This window comes from Heloderma suspectum, chromosome 6 (genome assembly GCF_057233095.1).
Source record: "Heloderma suspectum isolate Gila_16-S chromosome 6, 16-S_ref, whole genome shotgun sequence".
In the NCBI taxonomy this organism is placed as follows: Eukaryota; Metazoa; Chordata; class Lepidosauria; order Squamata; family Helodermatidae; genus Heloderma; species Heloderma suspectum.
Genome location: NC_139463.1, coordinates 118,937,124 through 118,961,400, shown reverse-complemented (window position 1 = coordinate 118,961,400; position 24,277 = coordinate 118,937,124). Strand labels below are relative to the sequence as shown.

General features: G+C 46.6%; 2 protein-coding genes across 2 annotated transcripts; both read right to left on the bottom strand.

Moving 5' to 3' along the window:
* Positions 1–9,036: 9,036 nt before the first annotated feature.
* Positions 9,037–14,925, bottom strand: LOC146342855 (vomeronasal type-2 receptor 26-like). The gene is made up of 4 exons (XM_084808040.1): positions 14,896–14,925; positions 13,839–13,965; positions 10,738–11,621; positions 9,037–9,174 (listed from the first exon to the last, which is right to left on the bottom strand). Exons 1-4 carry the CDS (start codon positions 14,923–14,925, stop codon positions 9,037–9,039), a joined length of 1,179 nt encoding a protein of 392 aa, XP_084664166.1.
* A 541-nt stretch (positions 14,926–15,466) lies between these two features.
* Positions 15,467–21,088, bottom strand: LOC146342854 (vomeronasal type-2 receptor 26-like). Its single transcript, XM_084808039.1, has 3 exons — positions 20,823–21,088; positions 18,666–18,957; positions 15,467–16,599 (listed from the first exon to the last, which is right to left on the bottom strand). Exons 1-3 carry the CDS (start codon positions 21,086–21,088, stop codon positions 15,613–15,615), a joined length of 1,545 nt encoding a protein of 514 aa, XP_084664165.1. The 3' UTR covers positions 15,467–15,612.
* Between the last annotated feature and the right edge of the window lie 3,189 nt (positions 21,089–24,277).

The following is a 24,277-nucleotide window of genomic DNA, read 5'->3' as shown; positions in this document are numbered from 1 at the left end:
CAAACAGCATGAAAAGAAAAGAAAAATTGCAAAACACAAGTTCCTTTATCCTAGGTGTCCTTATTCATGTCTACGCTGCTTCTTCCTGCCCACTCCTCAGACTCTGGAGCCTGAGATTTTAAAGGGTCACATTTTTTTCCTGTAACCCTTCACCTTAGATTAGCTTTCCTGAAAACCTACCCCCTCTACCCCACTCCAGACTGCTTCTCCTGAACCCTTTCCCCATTCTTTTCCTACCCCCACAAGTGTTAGGGAATCTACTTGACCCAACAGTCTCCTTCCCCTTCTTCTGGTAATATCACCCAATCCAGTCCTTCCCTTGCAGAAAAAAACAGTCCATTTCTGTCCACAGCCTCCATTTGGTTCCAGAACCAGACTATCCAAGAATGTGGCTAATTTCTCCACAAAGAGTACAGTTCTCATGGAAGTCTTGCCGGTTCATTGCCATTGTTATCCATGTGTTTAAAGCGATATTGCTTTACCAAGTTAATTTCCCTGGATTCAATGTGTGCATTATATATCCATGTTCGTAACTAATACATGTGCCAAGTGGCTTTTTCTTAAGTTCTCTGTGTGTGTTCATGTTGGGGGTCACCTCTTAGTCGACTGACACTCTATGACCACTGTCTAAAGGTGATATGATTTAGCAAATGTGCATCTATGAGAATAATAGAAACCTCGTCTCCTGCCAGGACGCAAATGGCGGTAGGGATGTCAGAGAATTTCTCCACGAATCTTGGGGAGGCCAAATCCCAGTGCATTCAGCTCCCCGAAATTGGTGGAGAAATGGTCTCCCCCCCCCCCGGGACAGGACTTACCTTGCTTGAATGTCCCTGGTGGCGGCAGCTCCAATGGCGGTTCGGCGGCGGTTCGGCGGCAGTTCGGCGGCGGTTCGGCGGCGGTTCGGCGGCGGCTGGTCTTCTGACCGGCTGCCACCATTTCCAAGTAAAACAAACAAACAAACAAACATGAAAAACACCATGATAGGCTACGTAAATGTTTATGTAGCCTATCATGGCTGACTTTTTGGGGAAAAAAAAGTGCATACTTTCGGGGAAAAAAAAAGCGCGTACCCATGGGCGCTGCCATTTGCGTTCCTTATTTTGTCACGTGTAGTCTACGTAAACATTTATGTAGACTACGGTGAAAATAAGGGTAACGCAAATAGCGTTCTGTACACGAACTGTACACATCTGTACACGAATTGAGTCTCTGATATGGCTGTGCAATAATACAAAAAGTCTAAATTTAGAGAAGCTTTTTTCTTGTCACATACAGGATCTCAGCGGAATATACAGACCCCAAAATGTAGTGTGGTTATTATTTGGTGCATGAAGGATGGACAATTAAATAAGTAGCAGGAATTTTTTAAAAAAATTCCTGGAACTCTACTAATTCCTGGAACACTACTAAAAATGTAGTGTGGTTATTATTTGGTGCGTGAAGGATGGACAATTAAATACATAGCAGGAATTTTTTAAAAAAATTCCTGGAACTCTATAAAGGATTAGATCATGTAAGAAGGTCAAAAGGAAAAGTAATGTAAATCCATTCATATTATGAATCATTGTATTGCTGCTTTCTCTATAAAGAAGCAATGCTTAAGATATATTTTCAAGGAACAACGTTATATATTAAATTGTACAGATAAGATTTACTGTGATGCATAGAGGTTTGTCTAGAGCTGGTTCCCCCCTCCCATGTGTGTGTGTGTGTGTGTGTGTGTGTGATATACATGTCCACTGGGAGCTGTCATTCAGGGATTTGGAGCTAAATGCCATCAGCATGCTGATGACATGCAGCTCAATCTCCCTGTATCATCTGAATCAGGAGAGGCTGTGCAAGTTCTGAATCAGTGCCTAGACTCAGTAATGTGCTGGATGAGTGCCAGGTAACTCAATCCGAATCCTGGCAAGTTGGGTGGGTGAGTGGGTCCTGAGTCCGGGAGTCCTCCCATCGTAAGCAACTCAGAGTACGGTTTGTTGTTGTTGTTTATTCGTTCAGTCGCTTCCGACTCTTCGTGACTTCATGGACCAGCCCACACCAGAGCTTCCTGACAGCCCTCACCACCCCCAGCTCCCCCAAGGTTGAGTCCATCACCTCCAGAATATCATCCATCCATCTTCCCCTGGTCGGCCGTCTTCCTTTTGCCTTCCACTTTCCCTAGCATCAGCATTTTCTCCAGGGTATCCTGTCTTCTCATGAGGTGGCCAAAGGACTTCATTTTTGCCTTTCATATCATTCCCTCAAGTGAGCAGTCTGGCTTTCTTTCCTGGAGTATGGACTGGTTTGATCTTCTTGCAGTCCAAGGCACTCTCAGAATTTTCCTCCAGCCCCACAGTTCAAAAGCATCTATCTTCCATTGCTCAGCCTTCCTTATGGTCCAGCTCTCGCAGCCATAGGTTACTACGGGGAGTACCATTGCTTTAACTCTGCGGACCATTGTTGTCAGTGTGATGTCTCTGCTCTTCACTATTTTATCAAGTTCTGTCATTGCTCTCCTCCCAGAAGTGAATGTCTTCTGATTTCCTGGCTGCAGTCAGCATCCGCAGTAATCTTTGTGCCTAGAAAGACAAAGTCTGTCACTGCCTCCACGTTTTCTCCCTCTATTTGCCAGTTCTCAATCAAGCTGGTTGCCATAATTTTGGTTTTCTTGAGGTTTAACTGCAACCTAGCTTTTGCACTTTCTTCTTTCACCTTTGTCATGAGGTTCCTCAGCTCCTCCTCACTTTCAGCCATCCAAGTGGTGTCATCTGCATATCTGAGATCGTTCATGTTTCTTCCAGCGATTTTAACTCCAGCCCTGGCTTCATCAAGCCCCGCACAATGCATGATGTTTTAATTCCCATGCACAGGCCTCCCACAACCTTGAGCCCTCCAGGTGTTTTGGACTTCAACTCCCACCAGCTCTCATCCGCATGGCATCATTTTATGACATTTCTCGCTGCCTGAAATCTGCACTTATTTAGGAAAGCATTTGGTTGCTCTTTCACTGCATTGCTCATAGTATTATTTTTATTTATTTTTATTCTTATTTCAGCATCTCAGTGCCTTTCTATTACACTGAAGCTTTTAGGGTCCTCTTTGATAGTACTTTGGTTTACCTCTTGTGAGGAGCTGTGTTTTCAGTTCTACCTGCTCTTTTCGTCTGTAAATGCTGTATTGCATTCTGTTCTTCTCTATGCACACCATACACAACTAGGGAGGGAGTTCTTGTCGGGACAGTGAGGACTTTGAGGGGGGCAGGACTCACTTATACTCCTGGGAATAGGGAGGGGTTGGATGAGCCAGGGGATGGATGAAGGGGTTGGATGAACCAGTCACACATGCACTCCTTAGCTTCCTCTTGAAAACACACACACACCTTGCTATGCCACTTCCTACACATATGACAACTTAGTGGATCTGGACCACTGCTCAGAGACCACGGTGGGGATTCCACTCCATGCCACTTCCCCCCCAACTGTGCTCCTTGCAAAGCCTTAGAACCCGTGGAGGGCTGGGTGAGGTGCCATCCAGAAACATGCCCAAATTAGGTTCCAACCCATGCCTTACTGTAATCTCTGCCCTTGCTAAGCTACTGTAGACCTGCATCAGCAGGAATTTCATCACCTTTGCCTAATACTCAAATTCCTATACAGTGCTAATACTGTGTCACACATATGTGGTTAGTATGTATGTTTGTAACACATGGATGTGCACACATGTGTTTAAATTGCATATACCTTAACACTCCTACGGCAGAAAATCTGCATGCAAATACACAAAAAACAGGTTCTCCAGTCAGAGAAAAGTCAGTTTCAGGTGATATTTATTCATTTCTCTTAAGAATTCAACCACTTTGTGACTTTATGTGCAGAAAAAAAACAAATTAAATCATTTTATGGGTCTTGGACTATATTGTTCATAGTATTGTTGTATTATTGTGGCATGGATGAACCAAGTTCAAGGAATAGTTTTTCACCTACCAAGGAGTTCAAAGTAGGGATGTTGGAGGAATCCTTTCTGGGGGGTGAAGCTTGCTGGTCTTTCTGCAGTCCCCCCCCCCAGCCCAGACTTTGGCTCACTTTCCCGTGAGCTGGCTGACTCAATCTGCATTGCATGAACTCACCGTTTTCTGTGTGTGCGGGTTTGTTTGTTTGTAAATGTTTTTTGTGTGAAAAGTAATTTGTGCACATTCTAGCTGCTTTGGTGAAATGGCAGCAGTATATAATTGTTGAAAATAAATGCAGTGCTAATAAAAGGAGTGCCACCTGAATCATACGCACACTTATGGATTATTGGTGATGAAGCCATTAAGTCTTTCTTTCTTTTTTTAATTGGTGACGCTTGTATACTGCTGGATACAGTATACTGTCACCTTCTCTGCCGCGCCTTTGCCGCCACTGCTACTGTCTTGTCTGCCGCCCGCCGCTGCCACTGCCACCATCTCCTGAGGCCTGGACACACGGAGACTCTTCTTGCAGGGTGTCGCCATTTTTAAAATGGCAACCTCCTGGAACTTCCAGGAGGTTGCCATTTTAAAAATGGTGACTCCCTGGAAGAAGACAAGTCTCCGTGTGTCCAGGCCTCAGGAGATGGCAGCGGCGGAGGCAGGGGGCAGCGGGCGGCAGCCAAGACAGTGGTGGCGTGGTGGCAGCCATGGCAGAGAAGGCTCCATCATGCTGGTGGCGAGGAGAAGGTGGCGGCGGCAACAGAGAAGGTGGCTCAGGTAAGGACCTGGAGGCATTGGGGGGGCTGGGCTGGGGGTGAGCCACTAACCTGCTCCGGGTTTCTTCGTGCCCCTCTGGTTTGCCTTGGAAGGGGCACAAAGTGACCCAAAGTGTCCTGCTTTGACTCGGGGTTCAGGCCTAGGGCCAAAGCAGCGCACCGCCCTAGTTAGCACCATATTTTGACATTTCCTGCTGCCTGAAACCTATAATTTTTTACTCAAGCATTATATTGCTCTTGGACTGTATTGATCACAGTATTGTTATATTTTCCTAGCATTGAATTTTCTTACTAATATACTGAGACTTTTGTTTGACTGAGTCAGCCCTTTAGGGTCCTATTTGATTATACTAGGGATGGTCGAAAGTCCCTTACATGGTCCCGCAGCTTGCTTCGTGGTGAGAGAAAGGCGCTCCGTTTCTCCCCCCGAAATTATTGGCGGGGGGGAGGCGCCCCATCCCTCCCCGCTGAAATTATGGCCAGGGGGGAGGCGCCCCGTCCCTTTGGCTGAAATTCTGGCTGGGGGGGAGGCGCCCCGTCCCTCCTGCCGTGAATCCCAGCTGGCCGGGAAAGTAAATGGTGGTGGCTGCCGCCGCCGCCGTTTGCGTCCATGCAGTCAGCAGTGATAGGCTACGTAAATGTTTACATAGCCTATCACAGCTGACTTTGGGGGGAAAAAAGCATGTACGCAAATGGCGGAGCCTATGGGTGCCGCCATTTGCATTCCTTATTTGGGCACGTGTAGTTTACGTAAACATTTACGTAGACTATGGCGAAAATAAGGGCAACGCTATTTGCGTTGCCCCTATTTTCACCATAGTCTACAAAAATGTCTACGTAGACTACACATGCCCAAATAAGGAATGCAAATGGCGGCACCCATGGGCGCCGCATTTGCGTACGCACTTTTTTTTCCCCCCCAAAGTCAGCCATGATAGGCTACGTAAAGATTTATGTAGGCTATCATGGTGTTTTTTGAAAATCTAGCCATGATAGGCTACGTAAATCTTTACATAGCCTATCACATTTGTGGGCTTTGGGGGTTTTTTTACACTTGGAAATGGCAGCGGTGGCAGCCAGTCAGAAGACCGGCCGCCGCCACCACCGAACCGCTGCCGAACAGCCGCAAGGAGCCACCGCCGCCAGGGACATTCGACCACAGTAAGTCCCATACCGCGGGGGGCGGGGGGGCAGACCGTTTCTTCACCACTTTCGGGGGGCTGAATGAGTTGGCATTTGGCCTCCCGGAGATTCGTGGAGAAATTCTCCGACATTCCTAGATTATACTTTGGATTATCTCTGTGGAACTCCCTCCCTAGGGAACTCCGCCGTGTCCCCTCTTTAATGAGCTTCCGCCATGCACTGAAAAGTTGGTTATTCAAGCAGGCATTTGGGGTGGGTTAGGGTATTTCTAAATAAGGTATTAATGTATAATTTTACTGTTTTAAATTGTACTGTTGTACATTGCCCAGAGTGGACAGGTGACCAGCCAGCGGGGTGATTAAGGAAATAAATAAATACATACCTACATACATACATACATACATACATACCTCTTGCAAGGAGCAGTGTTTTAAGATCTACCAGATTTTGGCCTTTTAGTCTGCTTTATTTCATTCTGTTCATCTGTCTTCACATGATATTCAGCTAGGTATTGAATTGTTGTCTGGGCAGCAAGGTCATTTGGAGGGGCGGGTGGGGCAACCCGATTTCAGTTAGGGATGTCAGAGAATTCTGCCATGGATCTCAGTGAGGCCGAATGCCAGTGCATTTGGCCCCCTGAAATCCGTGGTGGAACGAAGCCCCCCCAACCCATGAAAGGTATGTGAAACGAAGCACTTACCTGCTGCCGTCTGCACTGACTTTCGATTGGCGGCCACCCTGCGGCCGCCATTCACTTCTCCATCATAGCCGTGATAGGCTACATAAGTATTTACGTAGCCTATCAAGGCAAGCAAAACAAAAAACAAAAACCGCATATTCATACGCAAATGGCGATGGCTATGGCGGCCACCATTTACATTCCCTATTTTGCGCTTTTTTATCCTACATAAATATTTGCGTAGGCTATTACAGCAAAAAGAAAGGGGAACGCAAAAAGCTTAGTGGGCACAATTTGCGTTCCTTCCCCCCCCCCCGCCGTAATAGCCTACATAAATATTTACATAGGATAGAACAGTGAACAAAAAAAACAATGTAAATAGTGCCTACTACGCTATTTGCGTTCCCCTTTTTTTGCCGTAATAGCCTATGTAAGATAAAATGGCGAAAAATAGGGAAAGCAAATGGCTGCCGCTGTAGCTGCCGCCATTTGCATACACTTTTTGCTTTTTTTGGCCTGCCGTGATACGCTACGTAAATACTTACGTAGCCTATCATGGCAGCCTGGCCGGATGCAAATAGTGGCCGCTATGGCGGCCGCCATTTGTGTCTGCAGCAGCCCGTCTGCGGCCAGAACTCCGGCTACGGACAGGCCTGGGTGGTTGCTCTGTAGAGCCGCTGCAGAGCAGAGCCAGCTGGGCAGGATTCCAGGGGGGAGGGATGGAGTGCCTCACCCCCACCGCTAATCACATCCGCGAAAAGTTAAGTGACTTTCGTACATCCCAAATTTCAGTACTCATGGGCATAGAGAAGGGTTTGATGAATTCCAGGTTTGGTAAAGGGGTGGACGAACCAGTTACACACACACTCCTTAACTTACTCTTTTTAAAAACGTTTATGCTACTTGCTGCATGCAGGAAAACTGAGTTGACCTGGCACTTTGATCAGAGTTAAAAAATGGGGATTCCGTTGCAAACCACTCCTCTCCCCCATTGTGCTACTTGCAGAGTGCAAAGTCATACAGCCCACAGAGGGATGAGTGAGGGTTCATATGGAAACCCATCCATATTAAGTTCCCAGACCTGCCTTACTGTGATCTCTGCCCTCACTAACCTAGTACAGACCTTTATTAGCAGGCTTTTCGTAACTTTGCCTAATATTCAAATTAATATATGATGCTAATGCTGTGTCACATTCTGGCTGTGCACAGATCCCTGATCCATTTTGGATGCTGCTTTGGATCCTCTAAAGTGACCCCTATCCACTTCGGATCAATTCGGACCCCTTCAGCTTCCACTCGGATCTGAATGCGAAGCAAAATTCGGATATCTGGATCACCCTTTTTTGGCATTTTCCCATTGACTTGCATGGGCAAACACCAACAGTCATATCTTTCCAGTTTTTATGATGCAGATATGAAACTTGGGAACCTCGCAGCCCTCCTCACTGGCATCACACAGGCCAACATTTAGGCAGTTTGGCCCAGTGGATATAGTGCTAGGTGCAGTTGAAATTTGAGTTTTTCCACAAAAACTCTCAAAGCAAAGAGCTCTAACTTCTCCCTGTTATCAGGGACGTGCGTGACACCTGGGCCCCTCCCAGCCGCCCTTGAAGGCATCCCACCCACCAAAGTCCAGGCAGTTTTGCCCACTGGCTTGTGGCCTGGGCACAGGTTGAATTTGATATTCCAAGAAACTCAGACCAAACTCAGAAGGGAAAATGTGTGGAAGCAGAGGTCACTATCCCGAATCTCTGCTGCAGGTTTCTTTGAACTGCAAAACAACCCTTATTCTGAAGAATCACCAGCTCAGCCTTTCTATGGCTGAATGCACATATTACTTGGCAGGCGGGCTGCAAGGGGTTATTCTTTTTATCGGCTTTTGTTTATTTCTCACACAAACTAAATGAGTATTTTGAATGCATCTTGAATGAACACAGTCAGTGCCTGGCCCACCAGGGCCACTGATTCCTGAATGCTGGGGACCTCCCCCTCGTGGACCCATACTTCCTCCCCCATCTCCTCCACAGTGGCCTGCCTAAGCCCCTTGGGTGTGAGAGACAGAGAGCTGGCAGGAGTTCTGGCAGCACTACCAGCCATATGCTTTGTCCTGCTGCTGGCCTGCTGGGACGTGGGGGCCTCTTTCCTGAGCAAGACTGACGGGTGCCGCCTCCTTAAGTGCAGGAGCAGGCTGCTGGAGCTTTGCTGCCCTGGCTGTTTCCCCCTGCCTCAAAGATCCCAGCAGTGCTGGGATCTGCTCCGAACTCAAAGTGGTCCCACACAATGCTGCCCCAATGTTTCAGGGAATGAGAAGATGCAGACTGCCTGCCTTGAGTCTGGGGTGCACCACTTGAGGGCGGGAACAATGGGAGAGCAGGCGGGTGCTGGAGCCTCTGCCTGCTGCTCCTCCTTCAACACACCCTGGAGGGTCTCCTCTTTGCCCTCCGCCATGCTGGGGACGTCAGACACCTCTAACCGAATGCCCACCAGTGGGCTCCCCTCTTCCACTACAGAAGGAGATGCTGCTCCTCCTTGGTCAAGAGTGCGACTACTGCACTGCCCACACCAGCCTCCTCAAACACTGACCTCCGGGCACTGCACCTGGCCTCTGCACTCCGCTGCCGTACTGCACTGGGATGCACTATCTGGACTAGGGGACAGACAGCTTGCCTAATGGTGCTGCTAGTAACAGGAGAACCTCGCCCACCCCTGCCCCTGCCAGCACCCCAAAGATGCCTCATCTTGCACTGGATTTCTTTGCCACACAGCAGAATGTTATTGGAATAAGAAGGTAATTAATATAAATAGTTTGGGTCTAGTGATTTTTCAAAACCGTCTTGAAATTGGGACATGTAGCATTGGTGGAACGACAACCTAGCACACATGCACACACACACACACACACACACACACAAACACAGACCCAGACACACAAGAGCAACAGAAAAGCAGAACTACCTAAGCCAATAACGGGTACATTTAATTTTATATATATACACAGTGTATTTTTAGGGATGGCCGTGAATTTCTCTACGAATCTTGGGGAGGCTGAATGCCAACGCATTCGGCCCCCCGAAATTGTTGGTGAAATTCTCTGCCCCCCACCCCCCTGGGATGGGACTTACCTCCCTCGAATGTCCCTCTTGGCGGCGGGTCCTGGCGGCGTTTCGGCGGCGTTTCGGCGGGGGCGGGGGCGGCGGCCGGTCTTCCGACTGGCTGCCGCTGCCGCCATTACAAGGTGAATGAAAAAAAAAACACCGGTGATAGGCTATGTAATGATTAACGTAGCCTATCACGGCTGACTTTGGAAATCTAGCCGTGATAGGCTACGTTAATCATCACATAGCCTGTCACGGGTATCTTTTTTTTTTTATTCACTTTTTTATTTCGCAGCCAGGGAGACGGGGCGCTTCTCCCTGGCCTGAATTTCAGCCGGGCGAGGCGGGGCGCCTTCCCCCCCGGCCTGAACTTTGGGGGGAGAACCGAAGCACCTCCCCCCCACTGTGAAGCAAGTTGCGGGACCAGGTAAGTGACTTGCGGACATCACTAGGGAGGAAGAATGAAACAGCAGTTGTTCCAAGCCAGGCTCATGAAAGAACTCCTAGAGAGCAATGCTATGCCCACTAGACAGCATAGGGGAAGTGGGGATGCAAAAGTTTGGTTTCCTGGTTCCAACCTTGGAGACAGGGCTCCAAGCTCAGAAAAGGAAACCATGCTCCCTGCTCCTCCCATCCCCCTCATAGCCTGCATGGAAAGAACTGTGCTGGCTACCTCGCCATGCTCTTGCAAAATGGAGTGCAGAGATAGAGAAAAGGTTTGTTCCCAGGGGCAGGTAGGGGAGAAGACCAAGGTGGCTGCCTTATGCCATTTCCTATGTCCACCCCAGCCTCCTTCCAAGACACTACTGTTAGATGGGTGAAATCGCCTGTGTAGCAGAAATGCAGGGTTGCTGGAGCACGGAGCTGCCATTCTCCTCCTGCTCTGCATTGGATCCTCAAAGTTTGGAGGCTACCAACACTCTGGATAGCATTGTGCCCCTAATGTCTTACCCCTACCTCTCAGGATAGACAGAGGTGATGTGTGAATAAGATGGTTTGACCTGGGATATCTGTTATCTCTTAACTGTACGCCCACTGCCTCAATGTATTAGACAACACAGATGTAATGCATCTAATTGAGCAGAGTGATGCTTAATTTTTTCTCCTCACTAGCTTCTCCCTGCTGTTCAGCTCAGGCTTGAAGAGGATAATGTAACATTTTGGGAGAAAGATACAGCATAATAACCCAGCACTGGAGGCCAAGATAGAGAAGATCTCCACACCTACCATGTATTTGCCCTTGGTGCTTATGTAGGCTGGAACAAAAGACAACCAAACACTGCAAAAAATCAGCATGCTGAAGGTGATAAACTTGGCTTCATTAAAAGCATCTGGCAAATTCCTGGCTATGAAAGCCACAGTGAAGCTGATGAGGGACAGAAGTCCCATGTAGCTTAGGACAAGAGAAAACATGATGGCAGATCCTATATTACATTTCACAATGATTTCTTCAGTGATTGAGTGCATGTCTAATTCTGGAATGGATGGAGAGGTTCTGAGCCACACAACACAAATGCCAGCTTGAATTGCAGAACACGTAAGGACAATGGAGTTGGACAACCGTTTCCCCACCCAGTTCCTCAGGCGGGACCTGGGTTTGGTGGCCATGAAAGCTACAACCACAGTGATGGTTTTGGCCAACACACAAGAAACAGCTACTGAGAAGATCAAACCAAATACTGGTTGTTGGAGGAGGCAGGTCAGTTTCCCAGGCTGGCCAAGGAATAGCAAAGAAGAGAGGAAGCAGAGCAGGAGGGAGACAAGGAGCATGTAAGTGAGCTCCCTATTATTTGCTTTGACTATGGGGGTATTTCTGTGATTGATAAATGTCCGCAGCACCAAGACTGTGATTAAGGAAAAAGAAAGAGCAACTGAAACTAAACTTTTCCCCAATGGTTCTTCATAGGACAGAAAGCTTATAACTTTGGGGATGCATCGGTCTTGGTCCTTGTTTGGATAGTGATCTTCTGGACATGCAAAACAGTCATCCACATCTGCAAAAAAAAAAAAAAAAAAGGAGTGAGGGATCAGAATGATGAGGCATATGTGAATGGTAGCCAGTTTCCCTGAATAATTTGCACATTGGAATCACTGTTTCTGTTCTGACCTCTCTTGAACTTTCACATATGATGTTGATAGTGTGAGAAGATACTGTGGTATAGAGAGGGATACCCCAGGCTGCTGGCCCTTCCTAAACTAAATTAAACTAAAGAAAAAAAATGCCCATAAGAAGAATCGTGTTATGGTGTCTTTCCCTGGGCTTTAATTGAAGTGTGGTAAGCCGAGGAGGCTACAGGCTGCTGGAGAGAGGATTGTACAAAGACAGGGAAAAGATTTGAACAGAGTTGCATCAAAAGTAGTGATGTCCGAAAGTCACTTACCTGGTCCCGCAGCTTGCTTCGCGGTGGGGGGAGGCACTTCGGTTCTCCCCCCGAAGTTCAGGCAGCGAGGGGAGGCGTCCCGCCTCACCCGGCTGAAATTCAGGCTGGGGGGGAGGCGCCCCGCCTCGCCCGGCCAAAATTCAGGCCAGGGGGTGAGGTGCCCCACCCTGCCCGGCCAAAATTCAGGCCGGGTTGGAGGCGCCCCGCCTTGCCCGGCCGAAATTCAGGCCGGGGAGAAGCACCCTGTCTCCCCCACCGTGAAATACAAAAGTGAATTTAAAAAAAAAAAACACCCGTGATAGGCTACATAACGATTTACATAGCCTATCACAGCTAGATTTCCAAAGTCAGCCATGATAGGCTACGTAAATCATTACGTAGCCTATCACGGATGACTTTGAAAAAAAAAAAGCACGTACGCAAATAGCGTTGCCCTTATTTTCGCCATAGTCTACGTAAATCTTTACGTAGACTACCCGGGCCCAAATACAGAACGCAAATGGCGGCGCCCATGGGCGCCGCCATTTGCGTACGCACTTTTTTTTTTCCAAAGTCACCCGTGATAGGCTACGTAACGATTTACGTAACCTATCACGGCTGACTTTGGAAATCTAGCCATGATAGGCTACGCAAGTCGTTACATAGCCTATCACATGTGTGTGTTTTTTTTTACTTTATTTTGTATAAGGGTGCACGAAAGTCACTTACCTGGTCTCGCAGCTTTTCGCGGTAGGGGGGAGGCACTTCGCTGCTCTCCCCGCGAAGTTCAGGCCGGGGGGGGAGGCTTCCCGCCTTGCTCGGCTGAAATTCAGGCCGGGGGGGAGGCTTTCTGCCTCGCCCGGCCAAAATTCAGGCCCGGGAGGAGGTGCCTCGCCTCTCCCGGCCGCGAAATGAAAAGTTTTAAAAAAACAACGCCCCGAGATAGGCTACGCGACGATTAACGTAGCCTATCATGGCTAGATCTGCAAAGTCAGCCATGATAGGCTACGTAAATCGTCACGTAGCCTATCATGGGTGACTTTAAAAAAAAAAAAAAGCACGTACACAAATGGCAGCCCGCATAGGGAGCCGCCATTCACATTCCTTATTTGGTCGCTGTAGTCTACGTAAATCTTTACGTAGACTACGGCGAAAATAAGGGCAACGAAAATAGCATTTTTTTTTCTTTTATTGGAATGGCGGCGGCGGCAGCCGGTCGAAAGACCGGCTGCTGCTCCCGCCCCTGATGAATACCCGACGAACCGCCGGCTGGACCTGCCACCGGGTGGGCCATTCGGGAAAGGTAAGTCCCATCCTGGGGGGGTGCAGGGGGCGGGGGGGTGCAGAGAATTTCTCCCCGAACTTTCTTCGGGGGGCAGAACACATTGGAGCTCGGCCCCCAAAGTTTCAGGGAGAAATTCTCCGCCATCCCTAATTTTGTAATGGCGGCGGCGGCAGCCAGTTGGAAGACCGGCCGCCGTCCCAGCCCCTGCCGAACCGCTGCCGGGACCCACCGCCAAGAGGTACATTCAAGGGAGGCAAATCCCATCCTGGGGGGTGGCAGGGGGGTGGAGGTGAATTTCACCAACAATTTCGCGGGGCTGAATGCGTTGGCATTCGGCCTCCCTGAGATTTGTGGAGAAATTCACGGCCATCCCTAATCATAAGTAAAGTCAGCACATGAACCCTGAACCCAACCCATAAGAATTTCTTTAAAATTGTCCTCTCCTTTGAATTACTTTATGGAAATATTTTATTTTCTATCAAGTTGAAAGAGAATGGTTGAAAAACATGTTGGAGCTCTAGTTTTCACCCTATTTGCTGGAAGATTTCATGCATCACATCACCTACCTATTTCAAATGAAATCTTTCCCACTGGACATAGATTACAATCATAACAGCAAAACTTCTCCCCTTCCTTCTTTCTCTTCTGAAAACCAGGGTGGCAGGACTCACTACAAACAGAAACGGGTAGGACCTATCCATAAATATCAAAAGTGTTTAGGATGGGAAATATCAGAAATAAAATGTGATCATAAAAGTATATACAATATAGGGATGTTAGAGAATTCCACCACGGATCCCAGGGGTGCCAAATTCAAGCGAATTCGGCTTCCCGTAATCCATGGCAGAACGGAGCTCCCTGACCCTCCACCCCGCGAAAGCCCCGCAAAATGGAGCCTGCCTGGCTGTGGCTGTGGCTGCAGCTGTGGCTGCGGCAGCAGCAGCGGCTCCAGCTGCTGCCGGGCCGCTGCAGACGCAAATGGCATCCTGAGTAGGGGACACCATTTGCGTCCCTATGGTAGCCCATGATGGGCTACATAAATATTTACGTAGCCTATCACAGCTAAAGCTGAAATGCAAATGGCGTCCGATACACCATTTGCGTCCCTGTTCTTTGTAGTAATAGGTACATAAAGATTTACGTAGCCTATTACTGCAAAGGACAGGGATGCAAATGGTGTGAGCTACGCGGACACCATTTGCATCCCAGTGGCCAGAGCCAGCCAGTGCTGACCGGCAGCTCTGCAGACTCACCATCTGCCACAGATGAATGCCTTATCCCATAAACACATGGATGGCCAATGATGGTCCACAGTCCTTTTGTTGCTCATATACGTATATATATATTCTGTTTGTTCTTAGTCGTTCCAAATTTATTCAAGGCCTAGTTGGTAGGGGTGCGTGTGTGTGTGTTTGTGTGAATTAAAATACTTTGGGTTTTAATGTTTTATCCCCCACACCTTTTCTTTCTTTAATGTGTATGTGACTTTGACCATTAGAGAGCCTAATCACCTATGACAGAATCAATTTAGCTGGCAAAGGATATTTCTGCATCTGGCTCCCAGTTTACATATCGTCATAATGGTGTGCCTGCCGACAATATGAAATACCATAGGATTCACACCTGGTTGTAGCTCCTATGCCAACTAATCATGTCCTCATTAATGATGAATTCTTTTCCATCAAGAGCATTCGGAGCTACCCATCCAACATTCACTTTCAGGAAGGACTTGTTTGGAAATGTAACCAAGTTAATTATATCAAATCCACCAGCTATTTCCCTGTTATCATTCAAAGACACTATTTCTCCAGCAGAGTTGTTAAATGAAATGCCTTGAAGAAATGCATGGAGCTAGTTGAAATACAAAAAAGAAAACAAAACCATATTGAAATCTGCACACTGAAAATTAATCATATTGACTTCTCTGGATAATATGGTGTTCTATCCAGACTAAATTATGGATAGAGTAGATCAACTGAATTCAATGGGACAGAACAGGGAAGAATAGTTTGTACTATTGATTTCACTGGGTCTACCTAAACCTTACTAAAGTGGGATCCCACCCATTGTTTTATGCAGTTTGATCTAACCAGGTTTGACCCTAAAACAATATTTCTTCAGTGAAAGACATGGAAATTCACTGCTTCCGCAACAGAAATACGAACTCATAAATCTTTGTGAAGGATTTAACATCTATAACACTGTTCACCAATGTTTTGGTGAAGTGTTTGTTTAATAGTGGTTTTTTATAGTGACCAATATATCTACAAATATCTCTAAGCCATTGAAAAGGAAACATTAGAATGTGTTAAATACATTGAAATTATTATAAAACCATTTCTATAAAGCATACACACACACACACTTAAACCAAATACTCAATACACAATAATTAGAGGCAGTCTTAGTTTGTGCTAATGTAGTCATGGAAATAATGCTATTAAATTGCAGAGACTTTACCTGCCATGGTTGCAAATGTTGAAGTTCATCTTTTATTCCACCCACCATGGCTCTGTATTTGGATCTAGTTGAATGAAAGTCCCATAAAGCATGTGCCACAGCATAGACAGCATTATAAATGCTGTAGCTGTGGCCAGTCATGTGCATTTCAAAAAAAGGCCCAGGAAGGCTCTCCAGCCTCTCCTCCCCAGTACATCTTCCAGAAACCTTGTATGGCAACCTGGGATCTGGAGCCGAACATTCAAAAGATTGCTCCCAGAACTCTTCGAGAAAATCGTCTGCTTTTGTCCAATCAGGGTTTAGGGTCTGAAGATATTTCTGGAACCCAATCGGCTCCTTGGAGTGAATTGAGAAGGCAATGGCACCTTGGAACACTTGCAAATCAGATTCCCGGCTTCTGCCTCCTAGGATAAAATCAATTTGCGTGGTTATAATCCACACCTTTCCAACAAGTGTATTTTCCTTATGTTTGGCAATTCCTATGCCATGTGTAAAAAACCACACATACATAAATGTAAAAGTTTCACCATAGATGATAAATATTCTGGATTTCCTAAAATTGATGAGTTGATACATATTATGGGCCAAATCATTCGCTATATTTACAGAATCCAAACGCTCTTGTCTGGGGATCCATTCTGTGAAGTCTGAACAGAGTCCATTTTGGGACAGCAGAGGCTCCAGGGCCTGCAAGAAACGTTCTCCTTGATCATCACCCACCACAAAGAGCCCGACCCACATCCATCCGAAATGTTTCAGCAGGCTGATAATTCCCCTGTACTGATGGAGTTCATTTGGGACCATGCGGTAAACGGAAGGGAGCTGCATCATCTCACTCTCTGCTGGGGCAAAGGAGCCGTATGTGAGCTGAAAGAATTTAGAAATAACCATTACAACATATATTTGAGCAAGAAGCTAAGTTCACAACAGTTATTTTTATGTACCATTCACACTGTGAGATCAGTGAAGTTAGAATCAAAAATCCATCCACAGTATTAGGAACCACATGGAAAAGAAAAGTTACTTACTTATTTATTTGTTGTTGTTGTTGTTGTTATATTTATGCCCTGCCTTTTTCCCAGTACTGGGACACAAGGCGGCTTACAAGAATTAAAATGTATGAAAGTATACAAAAGTTACAATATAATTATCAACAATACAATTAAAATTATATCAAAACAGCATTTTAAAATAGCATTAATTAATTTTAGGACATTTATATACAAGCTTTTCATCCATAAAGTCCTAAAAAAAAGGCAAAAGAAAAGCGCACCTCATTGGGATTGTGGGTTCCTGATGCTGCTCCCCAGAAAAGTGATGATGGCAAAGTATCAGCACTGGGAAGGATATTGTCCTTCAGAGCCTTATCTCATTCCCACCAGGTCCCTTTGCTGTCACAGCTGTTGCCATTGCTGGCCTGGGCAGACGTTTGTTTGCTTTTTCTGGTCACACCTCCACATTGCACCATTTGTCTGGTAATTAACAGTTGTTTTGAAGTATGTGCCATCATTGTAGAGATGGTTTCATAGGAGTGCCTAGGCGTGTGTGTGTGATGTAATGCACCACAATGAATATTTACAGTGGGAAATACTGATCTGAATAAACACAGTTTTGGCAAGTGTTAAGGATTCTTCTGTCTGAAACGTGGGACTAGGATAATGCCATTTCTGAGAAGGAAATCTGGCAAAAGTGCCAGACTCTACCCTGCTTCACTCCCCACATTCCAGTTTTCCTTTGTCCATGTTTTTCCTGGACTGGTATATCCAGTCATTTGTTCTTGTTGCTTAAACATTAGGCAAGACTTGATTTTCAGGCTCATTCTTTGTAAACTTTAAAATCCATGACCAGAAAATTAATAGATCACACATAGGGATGTCAGAGAATTTCGCAATGAATCTCGGGGAGGCTGAATGACTGCGCATTTGGCCCCCCAAATTCGGTGGCAGAACGGTCTGCCCCCCACCCCCCCAGGACAGGAGTTAACTTGTGCGAATCTTCCTGGCTGCGGCAGTGGCTCCGGCGGTGGTTCGGCGGCGGTTCAAGGGCTGCGGCTGTGGCGGCCGGTCTTCCGACTGGCTGCTGCCGCCACCATTTCCAGTAAAAAACAACAACAAAAAAAAACTGTGATAGGCTACGTAAAGATTTGCGTAGCCTATCACGGCTAGATTTTTAAATCTAAAGATTTTTAAATCTAGATTTTTAAATCTAAATTTAAAGGAGCTCCATCGCTCCCCTCCCGAATCCTGGCTGGCCATCTCCGCAAATGGCGGCAGCCGTAGCCGCCGCCTTTTGCGTCCCTGCAGTCAGCTGTGATAGGCTACGTAAATGTTTATGTAGCCTATAACGGCTTACTTAAAAACAAAACAAAACAAGAAAACGCATGTATGCAAATGGCGGCAGCCATGGCCGCCGGCATTTGCATTCCTTATTTTGGCACATCTTAGTCTACGTAAACATTTACGTAGACTAAGACGGCGAAAATAAGGGGAACGCAAATAGCGTAGATGCTACGCTATTTGCGTTCCCCTTATTTTCGCCCTCTTAGTCTACATAAATGTTTACATAAACTAAGACGTGCCAAAATAAGGAATGCAAATGGCGGTGCCCATGGGCGCCACCATTTGCATACGTGAATTTTTTTCTTTTAAATCAGCCGTGATAGGCTATGTAAACATTTACGTAGCCTATCACAGCTGACTGCAGGGACGCAAAAGGCGGCGGCTACGGCTGCCGCCATTTGCGGAGATGGCCAGCCAGGATTCGGGAGGGGAGCGATGGAGCTCCTCCCCCCCGGCCAGAATTTCGGGGGGGAGGGATGGAGCGCCTCCCCCCCACCGCGAATGTCACCCTTCGAAAGGTTGGTGACTTTCGTACATCCCTAAATTCACACACGAGATCCATTAATGTCCCAGAACCCCCTACAGAGATCCTACCTGTGGAATCTTGTAGGGATTTAAGATGCTTGCCATGTAGAGAGAGGTATCGAAGCCAAGTGCCCCGATGATGCCTATTATTTTTTTGTGGCCATCACATTCATAGTTGGGGATGAATCTATGGGATTTGAAGAGGAGATCCAGGGTGGTACGATAGGTCATTTGGGCATCATTGTAGTTGTCATAGATATGGAAGCCAAGGGTGACATTCTGTAAGATCTTAGGATTCTTGTTAATCTCATTTACAGCAAAACCCAAGGACAAGATGTGCTGGTAGAACTTTGTCACCACTCTTCAAATAAAGATGCAGTTTTTCAGTGGAGAATTCTACCACATGCAAAGTTGTTGTATCATTTTAGTTGTCTGACTGGAAGAATGTTTCTTACTCTGAAATATTGCATAGCTCACTTTCTTAATTGCAAATCAGATTTCTCATGAATTGCCCCAACATCTCACTGCAACTCCCTTCCTCTCAGTTTCTGCCATTTGAGGCCTCTGCGACTCACTGCCTAATGGTACAGTCAGCCCTGACCAGTACCCGACCACTTTGCTGTATCATCGTCATTATACTGTAGTTGAGGAACTAAGCTGTGCCACATAGTTTTGATGCAACAGCAACCATTACCCACTTCCTGCTTTTATTGAAAGTGCATTTGCTTCACACACCATTTGTATATATTAACTACAGGGGTAGGGAGCTTGTGTCCCTCCAGGGCTACAACTAGGGATGTACGAAAGTCACTTACCTTTTCGCAGGGGTGATTTGCGGTGGGGGGGAGGCATGTCGCTTCTCCCCCCGAAGTTCAGGCAAGGGGGGGGAGGCGCCCCGCCTCACCCAGCCGAAATTCAGGCCAGGGAGAAGCGTCCCATCTCCCCAGCCACGAAAGAAAAAGTAAAAAACAAACAAACCCGTGATTAACGTAGCCTATCACGGCTAGATTTCCAAAGTCAGCCATGATAGGCTACGTTAATCGTCACGTAGCCTATCATGGGTGACTTTGGAAAAAAAAAAAACAAATTTGGAAAACAAAAAACAAAAAAAGAAATTCCCCATCTACCCGGCCGCGAAAAAAAAGTAAAAAAAAAACCACACACACACACCCGTGATGGGCTACGTAACAATTTACATAGTCTATCATGGCTAGATTTCCAAAGTCAGCCATGATAGGCTATGTAAATCATCACGTAGCCTATCACGGGTGACCTTGGGGGGAAAAAAAAGTGCGTACGTAAATGGCGGCGTCCCATGGGCACCGCCATTTGCGTTCCTTATTTTGGCACGTCTAGTCTATGTTAAGATTTACGTAGACTACAGCGAAAATAAGGGAACGCTATTTGCGTTGCCCTTATTTTCGCCGTTGTCTACGTAAATCTTTACATAGACTAGATGTGCAAAAGTAAGGAACGCAAATGGCGGCGCCCATGGGCCGCCGCCATTTACGTACGCACATTTTTTCCCCCCAAAGTCACCCGTGATAGGCTACGTGATGATTTACATAGCCTATCATGGCTGACTTTGGAAATCTAGCCATGATAGACTATGTAAATTGTTACGTAGCCCATCACGGGTGTGTGTGTGTGTGTGGTTTTTTTTTTACTTTTTTTTCGCGGCCGGGTAGATGTGGAATTTCTCCCTGGCCTGAATTTCGGCAGTAAGGGATGGGGCGCCTCCCCCGCAGCCTGAATTTCAGCCGGGTGAGGCGGGGCGTTTCCCCCCCCCTCGCCTGAACTTCGGGGGGAGAAACGAAGTGCCTCCCCCCCACCGCGAAGCAAGCTTGGAGAACAGGTAAGGGACTTTTGTCCATCCCTACTTCCATGTATATCTTTTTTTACACCGAAAACGCATACTCAGTTCTTTTCACTCTGCAAATTCTTACACCTTGCCCCAATCTAAATCCAATGCATGGACACGAAACACTAAGTGCCCCCACCCCAAAACAGACCTGCATACCTGCACATCAGAATGAGATCTCTCATGAGGAGAGGCAGATGTCATGCATAAGCAGGGTAGAATACAAGCAAGTGTAAACCATTGAAAATGAAGGTACAGGAGCAATGCCTACGTTCCCTAAGCATTACTTGGTATTTATCATACTTTGAGGTTATGAACTGGCCAAATTCACATGATGCAGGGAGGATAAAATAAGAATTCCTTACATTCTAAATTCAGAGAACTGCTGCCAAGGAAGTTCCTTGAAAGTTAATTCTGGGGAATAGGAAGTGATCTGAGAAACCATTCCACCAATAATGAAGTCCCCCGCCTGATACGACTCATATGGAACAGGGGCAGGATCAATTGTGGGGCAATTAATTGTATCCACTTCACAAACCCAGTGGAGAAGAAGAAGCAATAACAGTAAGACGGACAGCCCAGTATCCTGGTGGCAAAGCTTCTCTCCGGATGCAAACCCTCCCGCATCCATCTACAGCCTCTGCTTGGCTTCAGGAGGCTGCCTTGGCTGGCAACTGACTTTGCCAATATACTTCCTAGAAGGAGACGTCTCTGCCTTCTCTATGGCAGCAGCATGGTTACATCTGCCAGTTTGACTAAGCCAACAGGGATTAGCAATACACAGATAAAGTCTGGCCTAGAAAAGGGGAAGAAAAGCAAGTGTCAGGGATCAAAGTGACAGAGCCCTGCCTGCCTCTTGTCCTGAATGGCACAAGAGGCGGGCTTTATGGAACCACTTCCAGGCATGCCTCATGATTGTTTACAAATCTTCTAAAGATCCACTGGACCTTTCTCTGGGAGTCACAAAACAAAAACAAAAAACAAATTGCACTTATTCAGATAATGACAGGGAAGATAATTATGTCTTGTCTCCGAGTGTCAACATGGTAGTCAAACATGTTTTTCAAATTTGATGAAAAGTTTTCTTTGCTCCTTAGTGGGACAAAAAGCAGGTGGGTTTCAGATTTCCATATTAAGGAAATGGGCAGCAATTTCTGGAAAATAAAATGAAGTCATCACCTTGACTAATGCCATCATCTGCTGCTACCTGCTGAAATGAAGCCTGTATTTCACTTCCAATTTTAAAAAAGTAGTAGCGAGTCAATGTCTATCAGATTGATAATAAATGAGGGTGCCTTATATCTAGGGATGGGTGCACCAGTGATGTTTGGGTGTGCCAAGATTCTCCAAATATCAGCTCACCACTTGTCTCTCCTTAATGTGTACTTGGGTTTGTGACTGCTGTTCATTTTATGTGAATCGGAAAATTGTGCAAAAGAAACAGCTGTCAAGTGTGAACGTTTTGCAAAAAATCCCCAAATTTGTGCCAATTTCCCACATAAATAGAAGCATGGGTGATTTTAAAGTGTCACATTTTGAGAAAGTTCTGCATTTTTTAACTGCACATTTCACAAGTGCAAGTTTGGGAATTTGCAAACATTTTCAGAGTGCATGTGCTACTATTTGTGTTCAGAGTTGCAAATGGGACATTTCCGAGTGATTTGCATTCTGAAACTAAATTCTCATATATCAAAATTTCCTCAGTCTGTCTCTTGCACAATAATGCCTGTCCATGACCTCAGGCACAATTTTGGAGAATGCTATTTAGGGATCTCAGAGAAATCCGCAATAGAATCAAATGCATTGAGATTTTTATGAATCTGATCCATGGATTGTGCAGCAGATTGACGTTTCCCCATTTGGGAGGATTCTACTGACCTGTGGACCTTTAAAAAAAAATCCAGAATTTTGTTCCATTTTAGCAATGGAAGAATATGCAAAATTTAAAAACCTGCCCAGGAAATATGCATTTCCCCCACAGGCTACAGTGTAAAAATGCACATTTTGGGGAGATGTGTGCATTTGGGGAAACATTGCAAATTTGTGGAAGTGTGAACTTGCGCAAATTTGGAAACAAAAGAAAAAGTCTGCATTGCTGAAATCTACAATTTTTTACTTTTACAAGTTGGTTACCCAGAAACATAGTTCGCAGAGGAAAATCAAATCTAATGAAAGGTTTAACTTATCAAACCACATTCGAAATTGTACATCTTTTATCTTTACAAAACTTCCTTGAATGCAAAGTACTTGGTGTAACCTCCAGGACAGCCCCTGTAACATTCTCATTCTGGTCCATCGATGACTTGAATCTAGGGATGTCAGAGAATTCTGCGACGGATCTCGGTGAGGCCGAATGCCAGTGCATTCGGCAGCCTGAAAACCATCGCGGAACGAAGCCCCCACCCCCCAACCCATGAAAGGCATGCGAAATGGAGCACTTACCTGCTCCCATCCATGCTGCTTTGCGAATGGTGGCTGTCCTGCGGCCTCCATTCGCTTCCTCCTTCTTCAGCCGTGATGGGCTACGTAAATACATACGTAGCCTATCACGGCTAACGCAGGGACACCATTTGCGTCCCTGCGGAGTCCATGATAGGCTACGTAAGTATTTACATAGCCTATCACGGCGGAGGGGGGAAACCCAGCCGACACAAATGGCGGCGGCTACCGCCATTTGCGTAAGCTAGTTTCCCCCCCCCGCCATGATAGGCTACATAAGTATTTACGTAGAATATCACGGCGCGGGGAAAAAAAACCCAGCGTACGCAAATGGTGGTGGCTACCACCATTTGCGTATGCTGGTGTTTTCCCCCTGCCGTGATAGGCTACGTAAATATTTATGCAGCCTATCATGGCTCACTACAGGGACGCAAATGATGGCGGCTATGACAGCCGCCATTTGCATCCCTGTAGGGTTGCCCAGCGGCCAGATGTCCAGCTGCGGCCAGCCGGAGCCAGCTGGTGGCTCTGCGGCTTGGCCGTGCAGCGGAGCCGGCCAGGCAGGATTCTGGTGGGAAGCATGGAGTGCCTCCCCCCCCGTCGAGCATTCCAGGGGGAGGGACGGAGCGCCTCCCCCCACCTGCGGAACCTGGTGGAGCCAGGTAAGCAGGTTTTGTACACCGCTACTTGAATCTTGAGGTTTGCCATTGAGTGCACATGGCTCATGGCAACAAAGAGTTGTCCGGGGAAGAGGACAGGTGTAGGCAAACTGATGCCAAATTGGTTTGCCTGGCTAGAACATGTGCCATGCCAAGGCCCCATCCAGCCTCACTGTGAAAGTGCAGCAAAGGGTAAACTGAAGGGTGGCCATGAATCTCCATGCAGGAGATCTCGCGGCACTGTCAACCTTTAGGGTATACCATCAGACAACTATCAGCCAGAGGAAAGCTGTTTGAGGTAACCAACACAGCAGTGGGGAATGTTTTAGCATCCACAGTGCTCATCATTCTGCAGTCATGATGGAAGCACAGTGATGTGTCCATTGGTGCCCGACTAGCAGCAAGTGCGGCTGTATTCTCATGCTCAAGGGTTCCACTTAATTGACAATACTCCTTAGCAGATGGGTTAACATTTAGTAGCAGGTCAGTGGGTGACTCCAGCAAGGTGCTGTCTAGTATGTTCATCACTTGCTCAAGGGATGCCATCGTGGCCTCGTTGGTATCAAGAATGTTTCCCTATAGGTGGTGGCAGTGCTTGGGAGGGGAGATCGCCCACAACTGCACACTTGAAAGGCTAGGTGTAAAGTTCTGGTTTATTTTTCTCTTGCATTTCCTTTCCTTTCTCAAAAGAGAACGGATGTAAATATATGAAAAACAAACAA